At 43.1% G+C, this 11,654-nt stretch overlaps 1 protein-coding gene across 1 annotated transcript; it reads right to left on the reverse strand.

The window, feature by feature from the left end:
* Nucleotides 1-476: 476 nt before the first annotated feature.
* LOC110507717 (coiled-coil-helix-coiled-coil-helix domain-containing protein 2) lies at nucleotides 477-5,696 on the reverse strand. The gene is given in 6 exon segments (XM_021587917.2): nucleotides 477-487; nucleotides 4,101-4,144; nucleotides 4,146-4,303; nucleotides 4,520-4,693; nucleotides 4,695-4,800; nucleotides 5,235-5,696. Coding segments are annotated over 6 exon segments (543 nt in total). The 5' UTR covers nucleotides 5,285-5,696.
* Nucleotides 5,697-11,654: the final 5,958 nt, after the last annotated feature.

Below are 11,654 nucleotides of genomic sequence, written 5' to 3' on the forward strand. Positions count from 1 at the left end.
TCAATAATAAAGAAACTGCATACAAATAACTGCATGTTCTTCTTGCTCTAGTCTAGTGTCCCTCAAATGTTCCACAAGGATGATCTGATTGATGTAATACTTAATCACATGATCACTGTGTGCAAAAGAGCCATCAGGGTTGAGAGAACAAGAGACACCAAGATTATTTAATGTGATTCACATCAGCTTTATTAGAACCTATACTTGTTACAAGCAAATTGTGATTGTACAACTCTAATCCAGATATGATGGAAATGGGTGGACCAAGGGAAAAATGTAAACTTGCAACAAACCAAAAAAATAAACATATACATAACTTATTATAAGCTTCACAGCATCAACCTGAGAAATGCTTTTATTGTCCATATGATTAAGTTATTTGATCAACTGCCAAAACAAATTACTTGTTTAGTGTGTGTGTGTGTGTGTGTGTGTGTGTGTGTGTGTGTTCAGCGTTGGGGTTGTTCGTCTCCCTCTCAGGACATCCCTGTGGAGGAAATAAATAAAAAATAAAAGTTACATTAGGGAACATTTGACATTTTGTAGTTTTTACTTGATCGATTTAGTGAAGTCATTGAGATGGACAGATAGAGGAGAGGGAGTACAGGGAGCATGTGTGGTAGCAGCACTACCACTAGACCAGACCCCAGCACAACATTAGGGAAACATTTTTTAACTAGCAACGCCCTCACTGGAAATGGGAGGGGAGGGCAGTCCTTACAGTGAAATCAAGTGTGAGCACCTGGCATGAGCTCCTACACATTTCATGAATGTATTGCATACATTTGTAGTTAAATATCTTGGAGACCAACAATATTGAGTGCAACCCCGTAACTATTATGAACATATGACAAAATACATTAAAGTGGAACTGGCAGCCGTTTTAACTACTTTGCAGATATGAAACAAGCAATCATAGAAGTCAAATATAACATTTCCAGTTTAGGTTTGAAAAATAGGTTATATTTAACTCAATTCCATGACAGAGAAAGCATTGTTGGCAGAATAGGTGGATGCAGTTCAATTCATGGTTAATATAATTCACCAATACATTTCTTGTTAGTCCAACAAATACTGCTATCAGATTGTAAATCACAGCTGGCCTGGTACATTGTTTGCTTCCTCCAGCCATTAGGGATGCACGGTTTCAGTTTTTAAACTCAATAGTTTGGACAAAAACTATCAAATGTAACTAAGGCTGGGAATGTTAGAATGAAACTAGCAAGTGCAATGTTCACAAATCAGTCATAACGTGGCTAATTGGCTAGCTTATTTATTTATGCAGCCATTTATTTACCAAGCTAAAAACACTGAGCCTAACGTTATCTGGCTAGCTGCTAGGAGGATGTTATGTCATTGGACGAGTGGACAACTTTTTACCCAACATGTCATTTTTCTTTGGCTACAGCTAGAAATACAGGTCTCATTTGGTTAGCTAGCATGACATGAATCACTTGCTAGCTAGCTATGCTAAACTTGGAACAACTGTAATCCACAGTTACCATATCTCTTAGTTGTCAATCGAATGTATTTGGCATCGATCAAATGGGCAAGTTCCCATTCAGTTCTCAAAACGTGGGTTGGGACAAGCATGCATTGGCAGGCAAGCTGCAGAAGGACGAGGAGGCTACTATTCCCCATTGTTTATCATTGGAATTTGACAGCCAACCACAAGCTGATAAAGTTTGAGAGGATTTTTCTACTGTTCCCTCATCTCGCTCTGACTAACAGTTGTTGATCTTGTTGTTGTGCATAGGCAATGGAGGGAGAGCGAGCCTACCTTTTCATGGTTGTTTGATCAATAGGACTGTACATTTCCCAAATGTACCACTCCTGTGGTATTTACATATTTGCAGAAATCCATTCAGGTGTATTTAGTAGCTTTTGGCGAATGCTTTCTAATGATCTGAAGTCACGCTGTTGCTACTGCTTGTAAACACAGTCCAGTGTGGCAAATGGCTTATTTGTATATAGGCCTATTGTACAGTGCCTTGCGAAAGTATTCGGCCCCCGTGAACTTTGCGACCTTTTGCCACATTTCAGGCTTCAAACATAAAGATATAAAACTGTATTTTTTTGTGAAGAATCAACAACAAGTGGGACACAATCATGAAGTGGAACGACATTTATTGGATATTTCAAACTTTTTTAACAAATCAAAAACTGAAAAATTGGGCGTGCAAAATTATTCAGCCCCCTTAAGTTAATACTTTGTAGCGCCACCTTTTGCTGCGATTACAGCTGTAAGTCGCTTGGGGTATGTCTCTATCAGTTTTGCACATCGAGAGACTGAATTTTTTTCCCATTCCTCCTTGCAAAACAGCTCGAGCTCAGTGAGGTTGGATGGAGAGCATTTGTGAACAGCAGTTTTCAGTTCTTTCCACAGATTCTCGATTGGATTCAGGTCTGGACTTTGACTTGGCCATTCTAACACCTGGATATGTTTATTTTTTAACCATTCCATTGTAGATTTTGCTTTATGTTTTGGATCATTGTCTTGTTGGAAGACAAATCTCCGTCCCAGTCTCAGGTCTTTTGCAGACTCCATCAGGTTTTCTTCCAGAATGGTCCTGTATTTGGCTCCATCCATCTTCCCATCCATTTTAACCATCTTCCCTGTCCCTGCTGAAGAAAAGCAGGCCCAAACCATGATGCTGCCACCACCATGTTTGACAGTGGTGGTGTGTTCAGCTGTGTTGCTTTTACGCCAAACATAACATTTTGCATTGTTGCCAAAAAGTTCAATTTTGGTTTCATCTGACCAGAGCACCTTCTTCCACATGTTTGGTGTGTCTCCCAGGTGGCTTGTGGCAAACTTTAAACGACACTTTTTTCACAGAGTCTCCCACCTCAGCTGTAGATCTCTGCAGTTCATCCCGAGTGATCATGGGCCTCTTGGCTGCATCTCTGATCAGTCTTCTCCTTGTATGAGCTGAAAGTTTAGGGGGACGGCCAGGTCTTGGTAGATTTGCAGTGGTCTGATACTCCTTCCATTTCAATATTATCGCTTGCACAGTGCTCCTTGGGATGTTTAAAGCTTGGGAAATCTTTTTGTATCCAAATCCGGCTTTAAACTTCTTCACAACAGTATCTCGGACCTGCCTGGTGTGTTCCTTGTTCTTCATGATGCTCTCTGCGCTTTTAACGGACCTCTGAGACTATCACAGTGCAGGTGCATTTATACGGAGCCTTGATTACACACAGGTGGATTGTATTTATCATCATTAGTCATTTAGGTCAACATTGGATCATTCAGAGATCCTCACTGAACTTCTGGAAAGAGTTTGCTGCACTGAAAGTAAAGGGGCTGAATAATTTTGCACGCCCAATTTTTCAGTTTTTGATTTGTTAAAAAAGTTTGAAATATCCAATAAATGTCGTTCCACTTGTTGTTGATTCTTCACAAAAAAAATACAGTTTTATATCTTTGTTTGAAGCCTGAAATGTGGCAAAAGGTCGCAAAGTTCAAGGGGGCCGAATACTTTCGCAAGGCACTGTAGCTCTGATTGGCTATGACACACCAGTCTGTGTAGAGTCCAGTCCTGGGCAATATATTTTTTTTATTCGGTTTTATTTAGTGCAATGTCTATTAATTGGCCAAACGCACAGCCACTTTCACACACATGCCTTACTCTGTCATTCCCTAACATTCTATGAATGTGTGAAAATGACTCAAGTACTCACCTGTCAAAACAATCTAATGTATATGAACAGATTTGAATAAGATTTCATGTTGCTAAAACTCTGTCAGTTCCCCTTTAAAGTGGGCCTAGCTACATTTTGTGGGGCTTTCAACAAATTTGCTCAGTTGACTCAAGAGTCAGACTTAATTGAATGAATACCAAACACCTACAGAACACCATCCAGGAACCAGACTGAAGAACACTAGCTGCCATAAAACCTCATCTTAATCCTATTCCAAAAGGTGACACCAGGGAAGGCAAGGGATAGTCAACAAGTCAACTGATAACATCTAACGTATGCATACAAGTCATGATACAACTATTTAACATTTTCAGGGACACAAAGCACCCTCTTTTACACAAATATTTCCAGTAACAGGTAAGATTGTATTCACACATACACACACTTAAACTCACCATTGGACAACTTGCACTGCTTGAGCACCTCGCTGAAGCCTTCAGAGTTTCAGGTCACTCTGGGTCTGAGCACACTCAAACTGCTTGAACTCGTAGGAGCAGGTTCCCTGCTGTGCAGCAGGCTCCTGCTGGAACATGGACTGGGGCTGATACTGTGCTGGCTGGTACATGGAAGGTGGCTGTTGGTACTGCTGGGGCTGCTCCTGAGAAACATAAAGTATTTGAGGTTAGTGTTGATTTTATTCTTAACTTTTTAGATGCCCATTCTTTAAGGACTGGCACAGGGTATAATCCTCCATGGTTTATCCTCTCTGTCTCGCTTATACTCATCACTACCATTACTAACTAGGCTACATGACACAAAGTCACTTCAATATCATGGCCCAGTCACTCACTGTGATTAAGCAGTGATCACCTACCTGGTAGGTGACATCAGGCTTGGCAGCCTCATGGCTTCCCCCGCCTCCACCAGTCATTGCGTGGCCGATCATGTGCCCTGCGGCTGAGCCAACGGCTACCCCAGCGGCTGTGGTGGCCATCTGCGCAAACATGCCTGGCTGCCGTGGAGCAGCAGTGGCTGGGGCAGCCAGGGGCACGGGCAGGCACTGGAGCGTAGGGTGGTGGTGGGGGGGCAGGCACTGGAGCGTAGGGTGGTGGTTGGGGTGCAGCCCTGGCCATGGGAGGTGGCGGTGGGGCTACCCTGGTTTGAGAGAAAGAGAGAGATGAGCAATCAAGTGTCAATTCAATCATGCTCACTGAAGAACTTGAATTAGGTCCATTAGCAGCATCGATTTCAGTAAATTACTCTCGGCCAATTCAGTAACATATAATTAGGGTAGTGTAAAGATTAACCCACCAGATTCAGTACATTTAGTTCCTTAATTAATTATTAGTTTCACCTTTCACTTAACATCATTAGCAGGTGTCTAGCAAACTAGCTAGCTACATAACGTTATCTAGTTAACTATCATAACTTTGAAATAGATACCGTTTATCACGTATTAAAATATAGACTGGGCAACACAGGGAAAGGATGCAAGCCTTGCGAGCAAGTAATAGCAGGCAGCTTGCTTGATGCTAAATTAGCTAGCTGACAATGCGTTATTAATATCATTATTTTTCCTATTTGCATACCTGGCTGGAGTGGCCATTCTTGACGTCCGGCTTCTGCTTCCTCTTGGCATTTTCAATTGTTAAAGCTAGCTAGTGAAATATAACAAGAAAATTCCTTCGTGTTTGAAGAAACGACTCAGTACAGTAGCTAATGTGCCTATGTCTAATCGACCTTCGTAGGAATAAAAAAGACTGGTGTTCCAGAACTAACTACAGTGTCACATATTTTGTGCGTGTAACTTCCGGTGAGATGACGACTCGCTTTGAATATTTTGAAATCTGTTTTCATATGTAACGTTTTATAATCATGACTCCATGCCAAAAAAACGTTACGTATGTAAAGCTAGTTAAGTATCCTCTGATATACACTACATGACCAAAAGTATGCTCGTTGAACATCTAATTCCAAAATCGGGGGCATTAATATGGAGTTGGTCACCCATTTACTGCTATAACAGCCTCTGCTTTTATAGGAAGTTTTTTCATTAGCTGTTGGAACATTGCTGCAGGGACTTGCTTCCATTCAGCCACAAGAGCATTAGTGAGGTCAGCACTGATCTCCACAAACCATTTCTGTATGGACCTCGCTTTGTGCTGTTGACATAAAGTTGGAAGCACAGAATTGTCTAGAATGTAAATTGTATGCTGTAGTGTTAAGATTTCCCTTCACTGGAACTAAGGAGCCCGAACCATGAAAAACAGCCCCAGACCATTATTCCTCGTCCACCAAATGTTACAGTTGGCACTGCATTCGGGCAAGTAGCGTTCTTCTGACATCTGTCAAACCCAGATTCATCCTTTGGACTGCCAGATGGTGATGCATGATTCATCACTCCAGAGAACGTGTTTCCACTGCTCCAGAGTCCAATGGCGGCTAACTTTACACCACTCCAGTAGACATTTGGCATTGTGCATGGTGAGCTTAGGCTTGTGTGCAGCTGCTTGGTCATGGAAACCCATTTCATGAAGGTCTTGACGAACAGTTCTTGTGTTGATGTTGCTTCCAGAGGCGGTTTGGTACTTGGTAGTGAGTGTTGCAATCGAGGACAGACGATTTTTACGAGCTTCAGTACTCAACGGTCTTGTTCTGTGAGCTTGTGTGGCCTAACACTTTGCGGCTGAGCCGTTGTTGTTCCTAGACGTTTCCACTTCACAATAACAGCACTTACAGTTGACCAGGGTAGGAATTTGACAAACTGACTGGAAAGGTGGTATCCTATGACGGTGCCACATTGAACGCCACTGAGCTCTTCAGTAAGGCCATTCTACTATCAATGTTTGTCTATGGAGGTTGCATGGCTGTGTGCTCGATTTTATACACCTGTCATCAATGGGTATGGCTGAAATAGCCAAATCCACTAAATTGAAGGGGTGTCCACATACTTTTGTATATGTAGTGTATGTTTTGTTTGTTTTAGCATATCAAGTTTTCGAGTGCTAAAAAAATCTACACTCCAGTGCCCAGTGAAGTAATGGACATGTTTTTATCTTTTTCCACTAGATGTTCCCCTTGGACTTTGAAATTCAGTTTCTGTAAGTGTGAAACGGTGTAACAGTGCATTTGTATTTTCAATGTCATTAACTTGAAATGGAAGAAGTAGTAGTTTGCATATTAAAATCTGTATACCTCGGAAGGGCTTTTGTTTAAAAGTGGAATTAATTCATTCTACCCTACATAGGACAAGATTTGTTTTTAAGTCAATCAAATAAAACATTGCACCCTAATGGTGGTGGAGGAGTTGGTGGTGGAGCAACCTGAACTTAACATAGTGAATTCAAATCAGATCGACCAAAATTAGTATGGTATGCTACGTTTCGTATGGTATGTACAGTAGGGCAAAAAAGTATTTAGTCAGCCACCAATTGTGCAAGTTCTCCCACTTAAAAAGATGAGAGGCCTGTAATTTTCATCATAGGTACACTTCAACTATGACAGACAAAATGAGAAAAAAATCCGGAAAATCACATTGTAGGATTTTTAATGAATTTATTTGCAAATTATGGTGGAAAATAAGTATTTGGTAACAAAAAGTTTATCTCAATACTTTGTTATAAACCCTTTGTTGGCAATGACAGAGGTCAAACGTTTTCTGTAAGTCTTCACAAGGTTTTCACACACTATTGCTGGTATTTTGGCCCATTCCTCCATGCAGATCTCCTCTAGAGCAGTGATGTTTTGGGGCTGTTGCTGGGCAACACGGACTTTCAACTCCCTCCAAAGATTTTCTATGGGGTTGAGATCTGGAGACTGGCTAGGCCACTCCAGGACCTTGAAATGCTTCTTACGAAGCCCCTCCTTCGTTGCCCGGGCGGTGTGTTTGAGATCATTGTCATGCTGAAAAACCCAGCCACGTTTCATCTTCAATGCCCTTGCTGATGGAAGGAGGTTTTTAACTCAAAATCTCACGATACATGGCCCCATTCATTCTTTCCTTTACATGGATCAGTCGTCCTGGTCCCTTTGCAGAAAAACAGCCCCAAAGCATGATGTTTCCACCCCCATGCTTCACAGTAGGTATGGTGTTCTTTGGATGCAACTCAGCATTCTTTGTCCTCCAAACATGATGAGTTAAGTTTTTACAAAAAAGTTATATTTTGGTTTCATCTGACCATATGACATTCTCCCAATCTTCTTCTGGATCATCCAAATGCTCACTAGCAAACTTCAGACGGGCCTGGACATGTACTGGCTTAAGCAGGGGGACACGTCTGGCACTGCAGGATTTGAGTCCCTGGTGGCGTAGTGTGTTACTGATGGTAGGCTTTGTTACTTTGGTCCCAGCTCTCTGCAGGTCATTCACTAGGTCCCCCCGTGTGGTTCTGGGATTTTTGCTCACCGTTCTTGTGATCATTTTGACCCCACGGGGTGAGATCTTGCGTGGAGCCCCAGATCGAGGGAGATTATCAGTGGTCTTGTATATCTTCCATTTCCTAATAATTGCTCCCACAGTTGATTTCTTCAAACCAAGCTGCTTACCTATTGCAGATTCAGTCTTCCCAGCCTGTTGCAGGTCTACAATTTTGTTTCTGGTGACCTTTGACAGCTCTTTGGTCTTGGCCGTAGTGGAGTTTGGAGTGTGACTGTTTGAGGTTGTGGACTAGGGTGGCTGGAGTCTTTGACAATTTTCAGGTCCTTCCTCTGACACAGCCTGGTATAGAGGTCCTGGATGGCAGGAAGCTTGGCTCAAGTGATGTACTGGGCCGTTCGCACTACCCTCTGTAGTGCCTTGCGGTCGGAGGCCGAGCAGTTGCCATACCAGACAGTGATGCAACCAGTCAGGATGCTCTCGATGGTGCAGCTGTAGAACTTTTTGCGGATCTGAGGACCCATACCAAACCTTTTCAGTCTCCCGAGGGGGAATAGGTTTTGTCGTGCCCGCTTCACGACTGTCATGGTGTGCTTGGACCATGTTCGTTTGTTGGTGATGTGGACACCAAGGAACTTGAAGCTCTCAACCTGCTCCACTGCAGCCCCGTTGATGAGAATGGGGGCGTGCTCAGTCCTCTTTTTCCTGTAGTCCACAGTCGCTGATCAGGACTACCACTGTTGTGTCATTGGCAAATATTATGATGGTGTTGGAGTGGTGCCTGGCCGTGCAGTCATGAGTGAACATGGAGTACAGGAGGGGGCAGAGCAAAAACCCCTGAGGGGCCCCTGTGTTGAGGATCAGCATGGCGGATGTGTTGTTACCTACCCTTCCTACCCGGAGGGCGGTCCGTCAGGAAGTCCAGGATCCAGTTGCAGAGGGAGGTGTTTAGTTATTGATGAGCTTTGAGGGCACTATGGTGTTGAACGCTGAGCTGTAGTCAATGAACAGCATTCTCACATAGGTGTTCCTTCTGTCCAGGTGGGAAAGGGCAGTGTGCAGTGCAATAGAGACTGCATCATCTGTGGATCTGTTGGGGCGGTATGCAAATTGAAGTGGGTCTAGGTTTTCTGGGATGATGGTGTTGATGTGAGCCATGACCAGCCTTTCAAAGCACTTCATGGCTACAGACGTGAGTGCTAAAGGTCGGTAGTCATTTAGGCAGGTTACCTTCGTGTTCTTGGGCACAGGGACTATGGTGGTCTGCTTGAAACATCTTGGTATTACAGACACCGACAGGGAGAGGTTGAAAATGTCAATGAAGACACTTGCTAGTAGGTCAGCACATGCTCACAGTACATGTCCTGGTAATCCGTCTGGCCCTGCGGCCTTGTGAATGTTGACTTGTCTAAAGGTCATACTCACATCGGCTGCGGAGAGTGTGGTCACACTGTCTTCCGCTACAGCTGGTGCTCTCATGCATGTTTGTGTTATTTGCCTCGATGCGAGCATAGAAGTAGTTTAGCTCGTCCGGTAGGCTTGTGTCACTGTGCAGCTCTCGGCTGTGTTTTCCTTTGTAGTCTGTAAGGATTTGCAGACCTTTCCATATCCGACAAGCGTCAGAGCCGTTGTAGTAAGACTCGATCTTTGTCCTGTATTTACGCTTTGCCTGTTTGATGGTTCGTTGGAGGGCATAGCAGGATTTCTTTTAAGCTTCCGGGTTAGAGTCCCGCTCCTTGAAAGCGGCAGCTCTAGCCTTTAGCTCAGTGCGGATACTGCCTCTAATCCATGGTTTCTGGTTGGCGTATGTACGTACGGTCACTGTGGGGATGACGTCATTGATGACCTTATTGATGAAGCCAATGACATATGTGGTGTACTCCTCAATGCCATTGGAGGAATCTCGGAACATATTCCAGTCTGTGCTAGCAAAACAGTCCTGTAGCTTAGTATCTGCTTCATTTGACCACTTTTGAATTGATGTAGTTACTGGTGGTTCCTGCTTTAATTTTTGCTTGTAAGCAGGAATCAGGAGGATATAATTATGGTCATATTTGCCAAATGGAGGGCGAGGGAGAGCTTTGTATGCATCTCTGTGTGTGGAGTATAGGTGGTCCAGAGTTATTTTCCTCTGTTTGCACATTTAACATGTTGATAGAAATTAGGTAAAACAGATGTAAGTTTCCCTGCATTAAAGTTCCCAGCTGCCTCTGTGTGGTCGTTTTCTTGTTTGCTTATGGCGGAATACAGCTCATTCAATGCTACAGTGGGGTAAAAAAGTATTTAGTCAGCCACCAATTGTGCAAGTTCTCCCACTTAAAAAGATGAGAGAGGCCTGTAATTTTCATCATAGGTACACTTCAACTATGACAGACAAAATGAGAAGAAAAACAATCCAGAAAATCACATTGTAGGATTTTTTCTGAATTTATTTGCAAATTATATTGCCCCACTGTATCTTGGTGCCAGCCTCTGATTGTGGTGGTATGTAAACAGCTACAAAGAATATATATGAGAACTCTCTTGGTAGGTAATGTGGTCTGCAGCTTATCATGAGAAACTCTACCTCAGGCGAGCAATGGCTTGAGACTTCTTAGATATCGTGCACCAGCTGTTGTTTACAAAAATACATAGACCACCAGCTGTATGAAAATATTGTCGTCGTTCAGCCACGACTCTGTGACGCATAAGATGTTACAGTTTTTAATGTCTCGTTGGTAGTTTAATCTTCCCAATAACTCTGCCATTTTATTGTCCAAATATTGCATGTTTGCGAGCAGAATTGGGGGGAGTGGAGGTTTATTCAATCGCTGCCTACTCCTCAGAAGACAGCCCGCCCTCCGGCCTCTCTTTCTCCGCCGCCTCTTCACTTCGATCACTGGCGTCGGGGCCTGTTCCGGAGGGAGTCGTATATCCTCCGTCTTAGGCTCGTCAGAGTTGTGAAAGAAGAAAAAGGATTCTGCTAGTCCGTGGTGAGTAATCTCAGTGCTGATGTCTAGAAGTTATTTTCGGTCATAAGAGATGGTCGCGGCAACATTATGTAAAAAAATAAGTTACAAACAACGCAGATAAACAAACAAAAAAAAACACAATAGTTTGGGGGCACGTAAAACGTCTGCCTTCTGCCCTGGCGCCATTTCTCCTAACCCGGACAACGCTGGGCCAATTGTGCGGCGCCTCATGGGTCTCCCAATCACGGCCAGCTGTGACACGGACTGGGATCGATCCTGGGTCTGTAGTGACGCCTCAAGCAATGCAGTGCCTTAGACTGATGCGCCACACGAGAGGCCCTGCAAATTGATTTTAACAAACAATTGGTCCCCCAAAAAATGCGTCCCTTTGAAAATCCTGATGTGGCCCTCAAGCCAAAAAGTTTACCCACCTGTTATATATTAACAACCACGCTAAGAATACTTGTCCATGAAAAGCAGATTATTTTGTAGGAATCTTATCAATTTTACAGTTACAAAGTAACATCAAATTAAAGCAACCAAAACAGGAGAAGATATAATAAGGGATGAATTTCCAAATTGAAGTTGGAATCTTTAAGAAATGTTCAGCCCAATTTATCTTAAAAGTACTATTCAAAAACTGAGACCACCATATTCATATGTGTTCATAACGACAGATTTCC

The sequence above is a fragment of the Oncorhynchus mykiss genome, chromosome 27 (genome assembly GCF_013265735.2).
Source record: "Oncorhynchus mykiss isolate Arlee chromosome 27, USDA_OmykA_1.1, whole genome shotgun sequence".
Lineage (NCBI taxonomy): Eukaryota > Metazoa > Chordata > Actinopteri > Salmoniformes > Salmonidae > Oncorhynchus > Oncorhynchus mykiss.